The 18344-nt window shown below is 41.2% G+C and overlaps 2 protein-coding genes across 2 annotated transcripts in view; one reads left to right on the top strand and one right to left on the bottom strand.

Annotated features, from left to right (window-relative positions):
* Positions 1–1182: 1182 nt before the first annotated feature.
* Positions 1183–12538, bottom strand: MRPL22 (mitochondrial ribosomal protein L22). The gene is made up of 7 exons (XM_005300018.4): positions 12451–12538; positions 12320–12365; positions 9857–9992; positions 6460–6525; positions 5908–5985; positions 4029–4098; positions 1183–1465 (listed from the first exon to the last, which is right to left on the bottom strand). Exons 1-7 carry the CDS (start codon positions 12515–12517, stop codon positions 1254–1256), a joined length of 675 nt encoding a protein of 224 aa, XP_005300075.1. The 5' UTR covers positions 12518–12538; the 3' UTR covers positions 1183–1253.
* A 124-nt stretch (positions 12539–12662) lies between these two features.
* GEMIN5 (gem nuclear organelle associated protein 5) overlaps positions 12663–18344 on the top strand; it is a 33832-nt gene continuing 28150 nt past the window's right edge. The window contains exons 1-3 of the mRNA XM_005300061.5: positions 12663–12807; positions 13711–13865; positions 17146–17327. Coding sequence (XP_005300118.3) covers positions 12663–12807; positions 13711–13865; positions 17146–17327 — 482 coding nt within the window. The remainder of the gene's footprint in view (positions 12808–13710; positions 13866–17145; positions 17328–18344) is intronic.

Genomic DNA, 18344 nt, shown 5'->3' with positions numbered 1-18344 from the left:
CTGATCTGAAACAGGCTCTAAAAATCATATCCCTTCTTTCTATAATGTGTATGAGGCACTGATATCCAGGGCACTAATGAAACTGCAGTTCCCTGCCAGAGAACTCCTGGATTAAGTATCTCAACATTCCCCCTCCTCTGATCTCTTTTGGAGACTTAGGGTAAGTCTATACTACCCGCCGGATCGGCAGGCAGTGTTCGATGTATCGGGGATCGATTTATCGCATCTCGTCTAGACACGATAAATCGATCCTTGAATCGACACCCGTACTCCACCTCGGCAGGTGGAGTAAGCGGAGTCGACGGGGGAGCCGCGGCAGTCGACTCGCCGCCATGAGGATGGCCAGCTATTCGCGTAGCTGAAGTTGTGTATCTTAGTTCGAACCCCCCCACTAGTGTAGCCCAGGCCTTAATGAGAGAGGTCATTATGTACAGGGACATAAGCATCCAGTACAACTGAAGGGACAACGATCCCATCAATGACCTTAAAGATGTGCTTTAGGAAATGTCAAAGATGCTTCAGAGTAAGGGACACCCAACAATCCACAAAGTCAGCCTAGCACTTACGGTGCATAGTTGAGACGATCTTCTACAGAGCTTTCCTGTGTGTCAGAAGCTGCTAAGATAGACCAGCACTAAATAAAGAGGTTAATATTAAAAGTAAATAAAATGGAAGATAGAATCTGATGAGCTCATAATTTCAGTCTGTCTCTACACTTTAGTCACATTGTTGTACCTATGCCAGCTAAAGACTTTATGAACATTTTACTAATTAAGGACCTGAGCCCACAACCAGATCTGCACCAGCAGCTCCTTGCACCCCTGCAGATGTACTTACAGCATGAGAGCCAAAAACAGCTACTATACAAGGCACTAGTGGATAAGTTAGAAAATTCAGTTGTCCTTAAATTAATTCTTCCATTTTCAGCATAATTCAGAGAACAGAATTGGCAATTTGAAGGCTGAGAAAAATTGGTAAGACAGATACCAAAAACATGTTTAAAGAAAGCATCATTGTGTGACTGCAAACTTCTCAGGAGAAGGGATGCTCACTGCCTTTCCAAGTGTTACACACATCTCTGGTGCTAGAATTAAATAGTAAAAATAAGCTTGTGATCCTCCTTGCATCATGCAATGGATCTTGCATAAGCCAACAGCAAACTGAGAATCAAACAATGCAAACTGTCTTACAATCTTATTTTTATTTACACATTTTCAAACTATAAAGAAACTTTATACTGCTGGATTAGTGTGTCATAGTGTATGAATAATGGTTCTGTTTCGGAGCTGCTGCACATATTCCTTAGCTTGGTCAAATCCAGTCTGTGGTGCTTCCGGAGGGGGAGGTGGGCCTTCTACCAGCTTCACAAAGTAATGGCACCTGACTTTCTCCATGATGCCAAACATGCCTCGGCCATGGTAGCGAATCCGTTTCAGATAGTGGCCTTTTCCAGAAAAGGAGTCAGCTAGAAGAAGAGGGGGAAAAAGGGGAGAGTCTCAGAGTGTGAGCGGCTACTGGAACCTTTAACTGGACATTGGCGGGGTATTTTTTATAAGCACCCTCAAATTCCTTTCCCTCCAGACATTTGTTTCCATTTTATTGCATGCATAATGAATTGTTACATAGTAGCTCATGACTGAGAGAATTCTTTAAGACCACTGTAATGTTGATTATAAAAAGCATGCACATGTAATTTATTCACTTTTCACAAAGTGAATGAAAACACCAAAAAAAGAGAAGCTAATTTTGGGGCCTACCTGGTTTTACAGTGTCCCTTTAATGACTGCTCCAACTTCTTATCAATAACTATTAACATAATGTAACAGATTCCTGTCTCCTCCATTCTTACTGGAGACTTAACAGATTCCATTTTGTCGAATCTCCTCCACCCACAGCGCTCACTGTATTTACCAGATATTTTCATTATTTGAACACCCAACCATGCACTCAGAGAATTGTAGGACTGGAAGGGACCTCAAGAGGTCATCTAGTCCAGTCCCCTGCACTCATGGCAGGACTAAGTATTATCTAGACCATCCCTGACAAGTGTTTGTCTAACCTGCTCCTAAAGTCTCCAATGACAGATTCCACAACCTCCCTCGTCAATTTATTCCAGAGCTTAACCACCGACAGCTAGAAAGTTTTTCCTAAGGTCTGACCTAAACCTCCCTTGCTGCAATTTAAGTCCATTGCTGCTTGACCTAGCCTCAGAAATTAAAGAGAAAACAATTTCTCCCTCATAGGTCATGTTAGCTAGACCTTTCATCATTTTTGTTACTCTTCTCTGGACTTTCGCCAATTTGTCCACATCTTTCCTGAAATGTGGCGCCCAGAACTGGACGCAATACTCCAGTTGAGGACTAATCAGTGCAGAGTAGAGCAGAAGAATTACTTCTTGTGTCTTGCTTACAGTACTCCTACTAATACATCCCAGAATGATCTTTACTATTTTTACAAGTGTTACGCTGTTAACTCATATTTAGCTTGTGATCCACTATGACCCCCAGATCTTTCTACAGTATTCCTTCCTAGGCAGTCATTTCCCATTGTGTGTGCACCACTGATTGTTCCGAAGTGGAGTTCTTGATAAGTCTTGTAGGTCAGTGTCCTATTAGACGTTATTACAACTCCACTGTTGGGGTGTTCAGATTTGCACTTAAAGTGGGATATACATCTTGTTATTTCACACTACTAAATTCAGTCTCCATATTTAATTCAATAACTCTTCAGAGAGCAACTGAATTTTTCTGGGGTTTTTGTGTGTGTGTGGGGGAAAGGGGGATATTGTGTGCAGAATGTCCAGGGAGAGAAGGGCACCAGCAGATTAGACAGCACATGCAAAGGAGAAGGAAACCAAGCAGAAAAAAAGACTGAGGAAGAGAAGGGACCGGATCAGAGGCAGAGATGGCACAGAGAGTTGGACAGAATGTGATAAACATTTTTTAATAAAAAAAGTTGTCTTTAGGGCAAAAAAACAAAATACATAAATATTTCCCTAGTATTTTCCCATGTAAGACATTGCTGTAGTTGCCCCAGGCCTGTTAGGTGATTGTGCATGGAAAAGGAGGTGTTCCACAAGTAGTCTTAAGGTGTGGTCCACACCATAAAAATGTACCTGCTCTTGAATAAGATGCTTCTAAGGCAAGTTAAAATTAGTTTGTTTGATGGATTACAGACATAGGTGTTAGCATTAATACTGAAGGTGAATGGAAACCTGATCTCTCATCCACAATTATCAAAGCTACCTGATAGCACTGAAACAGTACCAGTAAGCAAGATTGAGTTCTTTTCTTATTTGCCACCTCTTAATACTTTCTAAAGTCAAGCATCTTCCTCCAAATAAGACTGTCCATTTGTATACAGCTAGTAGAGATTCTATCTGGTGTTTTGATGGATGTACGTCTCTCTTACTAAAAACAGTGTCAAATTCTAGGGAAAGTGCTGGTAATCGCAAGTATTAATTAAAGGCTTGATTGCTTAATTCTTAGCTGCTCTGGAAGATACAGAGTACTGAGGTTCTCTGGTTATTAGCATTTTACTAAAGAATAAAATTTGTAGCTGTGATGGTGTCAGCCCCATGCTGGACTGCAAGGTCTTAATAGAGCCCTAGGGATGCTGCAGGAGAAGGAGCCAATGGGAGAGGGGGCTGTGAGGAGCAGCCAATCAGGGCCCAGCAGGCCCATATAAAAAGCCTCAGGGCAGAGCATGGTCAGTAACTGCCTGGAGCTTGAGGCGGGAGGACTGTATCTGGAGTAGGCCGCAACCCTGTAGCACAGTGGTGCCCAAATGTTTTCAATCACGCCCCCTCCTTACCCAGTCCACACCCCCTGGGAGCTGGGCAGGGTGGTGAGTGGGGCAGGATGGAGGAGGGGGAGCTGTGCTCAGGACAGGAGGGGGGAGCCGCCGGTACCTCTCTTGCCAGAGCAGTCACAGAATGCTCCTCCAGGCTCCAGCAGCAGCTGCTCTGCCCGCCCCCCGGTGGCAAAAGCAATTTAAAAAAAATTTAAGAAATAAGAAAAAAGTTTTACCTATGTATAAATTTGATTTGAATTCTACGTTGTGATTTCTCACTGCCATTTCTTGAGCTTCCAGAAGAACCTATAGCGAAAGAAAATAAATGTTGAACATGAATTACAGCAATGCAATTTCTCATCTCCGTAAAAATACCTGTAATTGTTTCCATTTTTAAATCAGTAGTACAAATGGATTCTAAAAGGATGAGACTACAAGCAGGGAGACCTATTTCTCTCTTTCAGAGAAGCTTTGAAAATGGCAGGGATGGTCTATGGTGTAGCTGTGATATAGGTGCAGATGTAGGGCTAAACTCACCAATGGTGGAAGTGGTCATCTCCATTAGCATCAGTGGAGCGCCACATGCTTATGCCAGTTATGAATTTGACCTGTACTCTAGAAGGGGGTTCTTTTTCTACATATTTGGATGCCGGTTCAGTTTTGACAAATTAAACACAGACGTATTTTAGCTAAAGGGGAAAGGTCAGTAAGAAATTGAGATATAAAGTTTGGAATTTAATTTAAACATTAAAGATTGCTTCATGGGATACTTCCTCACTGTCCATTCTAATGCTGTTACTAGTAGGATGATCATACATTAGCAACAACCCTCTCTGTAGCATGATGTAACATATGGGGCCCACAAAAGCATTTAAGAGTTCTTAGTGATTTAAGCCCAGATTTTTTTTAAAAGGTACTTAAGCATTGCACCACTCAGCGTTGCAAAGGCTAATTGATTTAGGAGCCCAGATCTCATTTTCAAAAGGGGCTGCAATGTTTAAATGTTTAAAAATCTGCACTTAAGACTTTACATTGTTACTTCTAGGGAAAGTGCACAATATTGTAAATATTTGAGGGATGTTAAATTTGGGGCACAAACTGATGGTGACCAATTTTTATGCTAAATGGAGAAAAGGATTTGAAGATTTTTTTTTCCCAGCAAGTGCCAGCTTTAAATCCTTTTTTGTTTACACCCCTTCACACAACACAAGAACCAGGGGTCACCTAATTAAATTAATAGGCAGCAGATTTAAAACAAACAAAATAAAGTACTTCTTCACACAACGCACAGTCAACCTGTGGAACCAATTGCCAGGGGATGTTGTGAAGGCCAAAGCTATAACTGGGTTCAAAAAATAATTTGATAAGTTCATGGAAGATTGATCATCTTGGCTAAGAGCCACTGATAGACCTGAGATGCAACCCCATGATCTGGGTGTCCTAAGCCTTTAACTGCCAGAAGGAGTGGATGACAGACAAGGTTGGATCACTTGAAAATTGCCCTGTTCTGTTCATTCCCTCTAAACACCTGGCACTGGCCACTGCCTGAAGACATGATACTGGACTAGACAGACCATTGATCTGACCCAATATGGCTGTTCTTATAGTCATCTTCATGAAGTGTCACACTCTAGACTGGAAATGCAATTTCTGAGATTAACCACTGCAGTTCACTATTTCAAGGTGAAAAGGGACATGCTTTACTTCAGTATTTTTGTACTGAAAACTGATGCCTCCTCTAGTGAGCAGGGGGGTCACCTGTTTAAGAGGCCTATGACATTTGCAACATAAAGACAAAAATAGAGACTCAGCTGTTCTCCCTTCTTGTACCCTACAATTTATAAATTCAAATCATGTTTTAAGCTATAAGCTCAGAGACATGAGATTAAATGTTTTTGAAGGCTGGTCATTATTAACAGAGAACACTCATATGCACTTTATTACCACTAGTTACTAAAATATTGTATGCAGGGATCATTAATGCTTGGACAAATTACTGTAACCAATAACATTTGATCAAATATTCCAGGTGGGCTTAATGGAAAGTCTCTGGAAACTCTGATATAGGTAGGAGTTTGTGCAATTCTTTAGTCCAAACAGACTTTTTCAATATACCTCTTTGATCATCTTTGCTCCCTTCTTGTCACTGAATTCCAGTTGAGCAAAAGCCTGATCAATTGACATTCCTTTTATCTGGAATTAGAAAAAGTTAACAGAAAAATTAAACTCTTCCGAACAAAAGAGGGAAAAAAAATGTTATTTAAGATTGCAGCGCCAGGAAGAATGCTGATATTGTAATTACATTTCAAAGATTTTAGCCCCCCATTCCCATCCACCACACAATAAAGTCTTTAGTGCAGAAGCCAATTGCCATACAATTTTTCATAAGGGAAGAATGGCCCTTGACCAAAATTCCTACCACCATCTGCTGCTGAACAGCGGTTAGTTGGCTCTACAGAAATGCAAATTATTAGTCATCTGCACTCGATGGGCAACCTTATACAAAACCATGAGAAGAGTTTTCCAGAGATTTTACAATGCAAAAGCTGAACAAACTGGCTGAATCAGGCCTCTGCTTATCTAAAGCAGTAAGCTAGAAATATAGGAATTTAAAATATTTACACTTTCCTGCCAAGTACATTGCACAAAGTTAAAATTTTCTCTTACCAGTTTTGCCAAATACCACATCTTATCCTTACTGTATTTTATGTCCCTTCGACAGTGGAATATTTCCTAGGAAAAAGAGATTTTTTTTTTTTAAAGCTATAATACTGGTGATTTGGCTGTGAAAGTGAGAAGATGGAATGTTCATAATGTCTCGGGAACAAAAAATAATCTTACAAGATCAAGGCAAGCTCACCACTTCTGCTACTACACTACACGAACTCCAGGTCAAACATGTCCTACATATCTGGTCAAAGCATATTATTAACGCTTCTACACATTGGTGCTATAATGAACTTAATTAACCCTTCAGAAGCAGGATGGTTTCTCAATCAGTGATTGATAAGAAAAGCTGTCTCCAAAGAGCCACTTGAGTACCACTGCTGCACCAGCAAGGGCTAGAAACAGCAAGTAGAATTTAACACATCAGTGCAAAATTTTAAAGACACATTCTTTAATTATCAGAGGGGTCGCCGTGTTAGTCTGAATATGTAAAAAGCAACAGAGGGTCCTGTGGCACCTTAAAGACTAACAGAAGTATTGGAGCATAAGCTTTCGTGGGTGAATGCCCAGAACGCTTGCGTCTGATGAAGTGGGCATTCACCCACGAAAGCTTATGCTCCAATACTTCTGTTAGTCTTTAAGGTGCCACAGGACCCTCTATTCTTTAATTAAAGTTTCATTCATTTCATTACTCACTGCACATATCCTTAAGGCTTAAGATCAAAGGCTCATGTCCCACACAAAATAAAGTGTATTTTTTTAAAAAGTACATCTACTATTCTTTTGAGATGCAAGTGCTTTTCATTTAAGCTTTGCTGAGCAACAACCCAAACACTTGACACTAAATTCATTACTTTTAGGTGAAGAAGAGTTATAAAAATGCAGGACTACAATTTTTAGTTCCAAGAGGAATACTTGGAAGAATTTTAAAATGAACTTTCCAAAATTTCCCATACATCTCAGTGCAGGCTGCTAATTTTGAGATCTTAAAGGTAGCATTACTCCTTCCTCCAGTACCCAGCCTTTCAATATTTAGTTTATCTAGTTCCACATAAAACACAAGCTGAAAGAAAAAACTCTAGCGGTAGCACATCTAACTACATTTCCAGCAGGATGGATTTGATTAAAATCAAATTGTTTTAAATCATGATTTAAATCAAGTCTTCCTGACTAGTGATTTAAATCATGGATTTCTACATAAAAGTGCATTCTTGTTGGTTGTTATAACCTTAATACATATTCTTCATAGCTCAGAGATAGATGTAGGTTTAATTTTTAAAAGGTACACACTATACATTTTTAAGTGATTTATTTTGAAAACTTTTCAGATTCTTTTTACAGCTATATCAGAAAATGAATGATTGTTTGGTTATTTCATTTACCAAAGGTAATTGAAGCAGATATTTATGAAGTCATTGGAAGGTGAACTATCTCCAATTCAACATAATATTTTAACAAAACAAGCATATGAATTTTTGAATTCAGTTAAACATTCAAGTTTTTTTAAATCAGGTTTGTTTTTGTTAAAACTGTTTTTAACTAAAATAGTTAAATGGAATATTTTAAAAAAATTAAAATTTAACTCAGTCGTCTTCACCTTCAAATTCCTGTTTGTTCATAATCTGGAAAAGAAAAACAAGCTTTCCTGCTTTTTCAGGTCCCAAACGATTTCTTAATTTGTAATGAATTAGAATATTTTCTTCCTTTTGGACTTTCTACACTGGCAGAAGCTACTGCTGTTAAAAGCGAGATTATCACTTCAACAGTCTCTGAATCCAAGTGCTTAAGTGACTTCCACCAGTTCACTGGTGTAACTTTCTTTAAAACATCATCAGCAAACATATATTTCTTGAATGACTCTTATTTCCAAACTAGGTCTATTTTACGGCCTGCTACCGTTATAGGTTTCCCTTTCTAGTGAGAGAAAGGTATGGTAGATCTCAAATCAATGAAGGCTACACTCAGAAAGACCTCAGGACTTCTGGAATATGCTGCTCAAACAGTTTCACTTTTGTTTCTACTGCCTGTCCCTCCCTTCTCACATTTATCTCTTCTTCTACTTGTCCAGATCTATTCCGCCCCCAACAATCTTCTATTCATTGAACTTTTTGAAACCTTGCACTTTTAGAGAGAGGTAAGGGATTGACTCTGTGTACACAAATTTGAAGAGGGACAATAGGGTTGAGATCTGTTATTTCTCACCTCTATATATTATGTATGTATTTCCTTATTTAAAAACAATTTTGCTGTTAACAAGCTCATCTCTGGAGACACAAATCGACAGTCTGAGATCTGCAAAACTAAGCATCTCTGATGGTATCTTCTAGACTGAGCACTGAGTTCCATTGGGTAGATAGAAAGATTAACCTAAATAACCTATACAGAAACCCCTGGAACTCCATAAGATTGGGACCCTAATCCATGAACTATTGGAACTCATTTACAAAACTTTTCTTAAACATTACATGAATATATTGTCTCATACTATAGAATTAGAATTTAGAATCCCTATTCCATGATGAGATCTCTCTGAGCTATAATGTATCTATCTTTAGATGGTTTTTCCCCTCAAAGTATTTTATCAAAAAAATCCAATTTAAATAAAAAATTTCCGATATTTTTTTTTTTAAATCATTGATTTTTATCCACCCTGATTTCCAGCTCTTAAGTGGCCAAAAGAAGCAAGGTAAGAATATAATCACAATTAATTTCAAATCTTGAAAAGTATCAGAGGGGTAGCCGTGTTAGTCTGAATCTGTAAAAAGCAACAGAGGGTCCTGTGGCACCTTTGAGACTAACAGAAGTACTGGGAGCATAAGCTTGAAAAGCATAAATCTTGAAAAATAAGCCTATTACATGAACTCAACTACATAAAACATTATTCTATTTTTCTACCAAGTGAATTTGACTCACCATGCACATAATTAAGCTATCTTTTCCCACACTATCTTAACCAGGCAGCAGAGGAAGGATATATTAAGGAAATAATTAGAGAAAGGATTCTCATGTTGCTTTCCTCAGTCAGTTCAAGGCTCAGCATTTAATTAGTTTGGCAGAGTGACCAACAATATAAAGCTTATTTAATTTGTAGCTTTGTATTATGTAAAACACATACATTAGTTGGGCAATCAAACTAAACAATAACTGAGGTCCAAGCTGAGACTTGAAGATTCAGTAGTTCTTTCCCATCTCTAATTCTAAGATTAAATGAACCTCCTTTGCTCATACAGTTACGAATAAGAGATGCCAAAAATACCCAAATCTTGGACTGAGTCTGCTAACTAGTTATCATATGTGACTGCCTTGTGGAATTAGCCAGAGATAGGCAGCAGTCTGCTTGGAAGCAGCTATTTGCTACATATAAGTAGGCAGAGAGATTTCACAGGTGACTTCTTACTGCTGGTCTTCGAGGCTCTCCCGGCAGCTGCGGAGGGTAAACTATTCTGTTCTTCTTCTCCCATCTCCCAACATTCTGCTGATACGTTCTTGTTTGGATATTTGACAGAAGAGAAATACTGCAAGATGCTAGTAACCTGCAAGAAATGATATTTTAATCGCTTTGCTGCTGGACTGGTGCAGTGTGATCCTATCCAGATAACTGAAACTGACTGTAAGCTAAGTCACTGAAACATCAGAATGTACCAAATGAGTTTAAACAGCAAAGAAAAATGTTAGTTTGGTAAACTTACATGGGCAACTGGCAAAAGGAAGTTATAAGAGATATGCCTTTATGTCAAGGGCATTTCTCCTGTGCATATGAGAAATTTGGGACTCATTGAGATGAGCAGTGAACCTTCCTCTACAGCTATTCCAACCTTAAGTGCCCATCAATGCTGCCAAAGTAATTCAGTCCTGGTCAATAACACAGCCAGCACATCTCATTCCAGATTTAAAGACTTAATCCATTCATTTGTCCCTATATATAAAAATGAACTCATCTAAAAGAATCCTATCATCTGGCAAGGAGACACTAACTTCTGCCACTTAATTAATTCTTGCCCACTTATTGGCTTTTTGGCTATTGACCTTATAGCAGTAATAATTTTTTGCCCTTTTCAACAGCTGACTACCGATTTAGAACCAAAAGTTGTAAAGTAACATATTATAGCAATAAGTGTGCTTCCTACTGAATTTTAAATGAAAGCTACTGTTCTAAAATTACTTTCAAAACACAGTGAAGCCAAATTTTATCAGATGGTTCACAAGGCAAAATGAGACTAACGTGTATTTTACGGAGAGAAATTTCTGTGGTTTATCAGTTATTTCCTAAACTAAGAACCAGACAGAAATATTCTTAAGTAAAAAGGTGTCCCCTGCTGGCCAAACAACAGAATATTTTACAGCCACCCCTGTTGAATATTGGGACTGAAGTTGAGTCCGCAATATGGAAAATAGAAAATGAGAAGCTAATTGCAAGAATAAAAATGGAAGCAGACAAGATTATTATTTTTTTAGACTGCATGACTAGCTAATACGCTGTCTTTAATCAACATGCTTATTCCTTAAGACAAACAGTATTTAAATCGCTGGATGATTTACTGTCATGTAGCACTTTAATCAGAATTACTTTTCAAGTCTATCCTAGAGTCTTAAGTGAAATTAATATAGGCTTCATCAGTATAGTAACACCTAAGCAGTTACATCTGAAGAAGAAATTTGTATGACTAAAGCAGAATAAGCACTCTCCACACCATTTAAAAACAAGGTTCATAACCAGGAAAACAGTTTTGTACAGAGAGTCACTGAAAGCAAGACTGATGAGATAAGAAAATACACCACCAAAAGCTCTTATCCAACTGCTTGGATCTAATATTTTGTTACACATTAGAAAGACATTTTGCCCAAGATATTTCACTTTATTTTACTCTGACACTAGCCATTTCCAAAGCACTACTTCTACGTATTTTTGTCAGAAGAGAACCAACAAATTTTAATTTGTATCACCACCCATGAGTCATGGTAACACTGAATAGTACAACACCGGAAAAGCATTTAAAACTTTTTATAAGCTAGTAAGACAGAATCTCAATCTTTTGGTATATATCAGATGAAATAAAGGTGCTCCTTCAGAAAAATAAATATTGTCTTCATAATCAGCAGGGGGATTAATACAATGTAAGATAAGCAAAGCAACTTGTGCTACTCCTCAACTCAGAGTGATTCAAACCATTCTGGAGAGAAGGAGAAAGTGGATTATATTGCAAGCCAGGCAGAGAAGGGAGAAGTAAGAGAAGAAACATGAATATACTGCAACAGAAATTGAGCTGATATGTAATCTATATAATAATATTCCAAGATTGTCACACTCGGTCTCTGAAACCTAGAACATCTGTTGAGTCAGTGTGAAGTGATTGACAAGCCACAAGCATAGTTCAGAACTCTTTTTGTTTAGAGCATCACTAGGTTGAATCATCACTGAGATTCGCAGTCTGTTACCATCCCATTTTTTAAACTTTTCAGCCATTTTCGTTTTTCTTTTATACACACGAATTCACAAATTTCATTATTGTGACAACACAGACTTCCAGCTACTAGTACCGTTATGAACACTGCAGGAATTGCTGTGTATTAATTGACCAACACTGATGTGAAATAACGGTATGGACACCACGGGACCAAATCAGTAAGGAGACGTATTCTAGGTTGGGTTACCAGATTTTTCCATGTGAATGAATTGATCTAACATATGGGGGCTGAGGTCTGAGCCACAAGGCGAGCCCCATGTGACTCCCCCCCCCCCACCAGCACCCGCCCCCTCCCGAGGGGCCGCCCCCCCAAAACCCCCAGCACCCCCCAGGGGCAGAGCCTCAGCGCGGGAGGTCCGAACCTGCCTGCGGGGGGGAGGGGGGGTCAGACTTACCTGTCCGGCCGGGCCCAGCTGAGAAGGTTTCGCGCCCAGGCGGCCCCTACAACAGCGAAGCGGGGAGTTAGTGAGGAAGTGGCGGACAAACGCCTCCCCCCCATCCCCGTCTCACATCCCCTCAGACTCACCAGCTCCGCTCACCGCCTGCGCCGCCATCTTCCCCGCCTCGCTTTCCAGCAGCTGCTCCCCACGCATGCGCAGCGCCCCCTGTGACACCCAGGCTGTCGTGCGCCGGGAGGTCAGGGGTCGTGTTGCGGCAGCGTGCGAGCGGCGCTTTGCGGCAGCGCCTGGTAACGGCGGCCCGGGGGCGCATGAAGCGAGTGTGACGGCGGGCGGGGAGATGGCGGCGGAGCGGGTGCTGCCCGCCTCCCCTAACTGGTACTGCAGCCGCTGCTGCGACACCTGCGGGGCCGGCCGCCTCTTCGGCTTCGGCGCCCGGAACAGCGTCTGCCTGCTGGAGATCGGCGCCGCGCCCGCCTTCCACGGTAGGCTCTGCCGCCCCCCCACACCCCCCGGTACCCGCCGCCCGGGGGGGCCGCCCCCCGCCGCCCGGAGGGGCCCCACCGAAGGACGCGCCCGAATCTCCCCCGGGTCTGAGACCGAGCGCTTTGGGCACCTCAGCCCGGGGCCGTGGGGCGCGGGGGGACCCCTGGGGCCGGTGAGCCCGAGTCAGCCCCTTCATGGACCTGCCCCCCCCGGCCTTTCACTGGGGCTCTGGCCCTAGCCGCGCCCTGCTCTCCGGGGAGCCCGGGGCCGCGGCACGTGGGAGGCGGGGCGGCTGTGCAGGTGCATGTCCCCTTAGGGTCTGTCTACACTTGAGACTCACTGCGTTTCATTAGGGTGTGACTTTAAAGCGCAGTCGGTATGTCCGACTAACTCTTTTTGCGGACACTCTTATTCCAGAGTAACTTGTTCCCGTTTAGCTTAATCCAGGTTTATTCCAGAGTGAGAGTGTCCACACATGGCGTTACTCAGCAAGGGTCCCACCTGGTGGGGTGCTAGGACTCCGGATGTCTATACTGCAATTAAATCGTCCCGCAGGCCGAGCCCCACAAGCCTGAATCAGCTGGCATGGGCCGGGGTGGGTTTTTAAATCATGTAGGCATACCTGGAGTGTTTTAAAGCACACTGGATGTCACCCAGGCTTGAGAAACCTGCCCACATCTGAGCTCTCCAACAACTGTGGGACCGGTTGTGGTGTTCTCACAATCATCCTGCTTTAAACGGCTTTTGCAGCAGTAGTCAGTGGATGTTACGATGAATGATGTTTTGCCTTTTGTGACCATTAAAAGCTATATCGAAAATATCATTGTCTAGATTTCGAAAAACATTTGTGTTTCTGAAGCTAGAATTTGTTTTGTGTATGCCTTTTGCTTTTGCAATCCTAGGGGAACTCGTAGGCCATACAGAAAGGGTTTCTGGTTTCACGTTTTGTCGCTATCCTGGTCAGAGCAACTTCTGTGCCAGCAGCTCTGACGATGGGACTGTGAAAATCTGGGATACGCAGACGTTGACTGTCGTGACTGAGCATATGCTGCATCAGGTATAGTAGTCTGTCACCCGGCCTGTGGAAAAACTCTAAAACAGGGTTCCAAAATCTTTTCTTTTCTTAGGCAAAGATAAAGTTGTATCAGTTTCTCAATGCCTGTCAGACAGCTGGAAACCAGAAGAGGTCCGTGGACCAATTTGCAAACTGAAACTGTAGAATAGAACTTTGAAAGCTGCATTTGTTTAGAAACTCATTTCAATGACATCATTTGCCTTTCCTTCTGGAAGCAGTAGAATTGCTGTATGTTTTGGTATGTCTGTAATTGTACTTCAGTCTGTGAAATAACCTGAAACCAAAATCAAGAGGTGTCTCTGATTCTGATTTCTAGGTAGATTTTCAAAAAAATGTATGTACAGTAGTAAGATTCCAGGATTGTCACTTTGTGTGTCACGCCGAAGCCTAGAATGTCAGTGTGAAGTAATGAAACAGCTACAAGCATGTTTGAAAGCACTTTTTGTTTAGAATTTCACCTAGTTTAATTATCACTGGGATTCGCAGTCTGTTATCCAGCATTTAAGTTCGTGGCCATTTTGATTTTACAAATTACGCCTGTGCAGTAAGGCATGTATCTATTCCATGCCAAGAATCCTAGGCCATTGGGATATCAGAGGTAACTCAGCCACCCTTACTCTACAGCTAATTTGCACAGAATCATAGAAGTGTAGGGTTGGGAGGGACCTTGAGAGGTCATCAGGTCTAGCTCCTTGCACTGAGGCAGGACTAAGTAAACCTAGACCATCACTGTTAGATGTTTGTCGGTCCTGGTCTTAAACTCTTACAGTGAGGGGGATTCCACAACTTCTCTAGGAAGCCTTAACTACCCTTATAGTTTGAAAGTTTTTTCCTTTGCTGCAGATTAAGCCGTTCCATTAATGTAAAACAAGAAGTACATGGAAAACAGTTGATCACCATCCTCTTTATAACAGTTCTTAACATATTTGAAGACTTATCCGGTCCCCTCTCAGTCATCTTTTATCATGAATAAATATGCCTGGTTTGGGTTTCCTCCCCTACCTTTCCTCATAGGTCTTGTGTTTTAAACCTTTTATCATTTTTGTTGCTCTCCTCTGGACTTTCTCCAGTTTGTCTACATCTCTCCTAAGGGTGGCACCCAGAATTGAACACGGTACTCCAGCTGAGGTACTCACCGTTGACCAGTAGAGCAGGACAATTGTCTGTCGTGTCTCTTATATACAGCACTGCTGTTAATACACCCCAGAAAGATATTAGCCTTTTTCACACCTTCATATTATTGACTTGTATTCAATTTGTGATGCACAGTGACACCCCCAGATGGTGGGTACCTTTCCAGCAGTACTACCACCTAGCCAGTTATTTCCCATTTTGTAGTTGTGCATTTAATTTTTCCTTCCTAATCCTAAGTGAAATACTTCACATTTGTTTTTACTGAATTTCATCTTGTTGATTTTAAACCAGTTCTTTAAATTGTCATATTTGTTTTGAAATCTAATCCTATCCTCTGAAGTGCTTGCAACCCCTGCAAGCTTGGTGTAATCTATATATTTTATAAACATGTTTTCCACTCCATTATCCAAGTTATTAATGAACATTTTGAATAGTACCAGACCCAGAACTGACCCCTGCAAGACTCCATTAGATATACCCTTCCAAGTTGACAGCGAACCATTGATAACTACTCTTTGAGTATGATCTTTCGTCCACTTGTACACCCACCATATAGTAATTTTATGCGAGAGTTTCATTGGTTGTATGAAGGAGACTGCATATATGGTGGATTTCTTGGCCCAACTGCCACATCAGTATGACAGTATGGGCTTTCACCTGCTAGTAAGATTATATATATTGCATCCTTGACTTCACAGAGGCCACAGCCCAGTGGTTCTCATATTGTGATTCTACAATTGTAGGACTGGAAGGGAGGTCATCTAGTCCAGTCCCCTTTACTCATGGCAGGACTAAATATTATCTAGACCATCCCTGACAGGTGTTTATCTAACCTGCTTTTAAAAATCTCCAATGATGGAGATTCCACAATCTCCCTGGGCAATTTATTCCAATGCTTAACCACCCTGACAGTTAGGAACCTTTTCCTAATGTCCAACCTAAACCGCCTTTGCTGCAATTTAAGCCCATTTCATCTTGTCCTGTCCTCAGAGGTTAAAGGAGAACATTTTTTTCTTCCTTCTTGTAACACCCTTTTATGTACTTGAAAACTGTTATCATGACCTCCCTCAGTCTTCTCTTCTCCAGACTAAACAAACCCAATTTTTGCGTCTGCCCTCTTGGGTCATGTTTTCTAGACCTTTAATCATTTTTGTTGCTTTTCTGTGGACTTTCTTCAATTTGTTCACATCTTTCCTGAAATGTGACATCCAGAACTGCATACAATACTCCAGTTGAGGCCTAACTGTGGAGTAGAGCGGAAGAATTATTTCTGGTGTCTTACTTACAACACTCCTGCCAGTACATCCCAGAATTATGTTCGCTTTTTTTGCAACAGTCTTATGTTCTTACTGTTGACTCATATTTAGCTTGCGATCCACTATGACCCCCAGATCCCTTTCTGCAGTACTCCTTCCTAGGCAGTCATTTCCCGTTTTGTATTTGTGCAACTGATTGTTCCTTCCTAAGTGGAGTACTTTGCATTTGTCCTCATTGAATTTCATCCTGTTTACTTCAGACCATTTCTCCAGCTTGTCCAGATCATTTTAAATTTTAATCTTATCCTCCATAGCATTTGGAACCCCTCCCAGCTTGGTATTGTCTGCAAACTTTATAAGTGTGCTCTCTATGCCATTATCTAAATCATTGATGAAGATATTGAACAGAACTGATCCCTGTAGGACCCCACTCGATATGCCCTTCCAGTTTGATTCATGGAGTCTTTCCTCGTCATCTATCAAACAAAACACTTGCGAACCAAACAGTGGGGCTATAGGGGAGGTGGCCCCAGGAAAGGATCGTCCTCTCACAGTGTTGTCTACAATAGTTGATGTCAGTGGTTTTCAACCTTTTTTTCATTTGTGGGCCCCTAAAAATTTTCAAATGGAGGTATGGACCCTTTTGGAAATCTTAGACATAGTCTGTGGACTCCAAGGGGTCTGCGGACCAGAGGTTGAAAACTCTGATCTACTGCTTCTACTACCTTCTAGCTGCTTAAACAGACTTATCCATGTGCTTCCTGCTAGTGTGTGTTTGTAAATTATTCCTTTAGACAAAGGGCCTACAGAACAAGCCTAGAGACAAGGCTTCAGTAAGCACCCTTGATCAGTCTTCATTCTATTTTTTTCAGAATACGATCTCCGCCTTGCATTGGTCATCCCATGTGAAAGATTTGGTTGTGTCCGGTGATGAGAAAGGGACAGTCATTTGTTACTGGTATAACAGAAATGACAGCCAGCAGTTCTTCCCAGAGCCCAGAACTATATTCTGTCTAGCTTGTTCCCCCCATGATGAGAACTTGGTGGCCATTGGGTAAGTACTAGTTACATTGTGTCTCCCTTTTATTTTGCAAGGTAGATATTGTGTGTTTTGCCTGTAAGATTATTCTTTCAGAGGTTTCAGTAGTTTGGGGATTTGGCCAGTACGGCTTAAAGGATTTTTGTTTTGTTTTGTTCTAGTTGTTTTTTAAGTATTTGATTGACCTGGTGTATGACATAGTGGCTTCTAACAACCCCAAATGACATTTGCGGTACGTCTACACAGCAAGCAGATGTCTCACTGCGGCAGTGAGTCTCAGAGCAAAGGTCTACAGACTTGGGCTCACGGTATGGGGCGAAAAATAGCTGTGTGGACGTTCAGGCTTGGGCTGGAACTTGGCCTCTGAAGCCTAGGGGGGTGGGTGGGCTGTAATAAACTAACTGAAGAAATTATTAACTAAGAAAAGAAATGAGTTATTTACAAAGTTAAAACAGGAAACACACACACACACACACACACACACGAGTTAGTGTTAGATTGTAAAAGGTAATATAAGCTTCTATAATAAGCGGCTCTGTATGTCCTTTAGGGCTGACCCAAGTCAAGCAGCATGAAGATCTCTTGCTTTTGTTTAGGAATCTTTGCCTCTCAGATTCCAGACAGCATAAAGCCCCAGTTTCTCCTTATCAGGGATTTTTATCCCCTTCACTCTAGAATCCAAGCTGATGATGAGTTCATGCGTAGGCCTCTGCTTCCTGGAGGAAATGAGGCATGCAATCAACAAGATCTCAGTCTTTTGATGCTACCCAATGCCTCATTTGTCTTCAATGGGGCATCTTGTGTCCATGATGAGCACTTTACATTAATGCTTCTTTACCTCCTTGGTGAGTTACACAATTACAGAAGTTTACAATGAAAACATTCAATGTAACTTTATACCATGGGATACGGATATCATAAGTAGGATTAATACATGCAGCATCCTACAAGCATTCCATAAAGTCTAAACACATTCTTATAACACTAATATCTGTTTTAACTGTACTAACCCACAGGTAAGCCAGACTGGTT

Source organism: Chrysemys picta, chromosome 8 (assembly GCF_011386835.1).
Source record: "Chrysemys picta bellii isolate R12L10 chromosome 8, ASM1138683v2, whole genome shotgun sequence".
NCBI classification, from domain to species: Eukaryota; Metazoa; Chordata; order Testudines; family Emydidae; genus Chrysemys; species Chrysemys picta.
The sequence above is the reverse complement of the archived record's forward strand: the minus strand, read 5'-3'. Positions and strand labels throughout refer to the sequence as shown.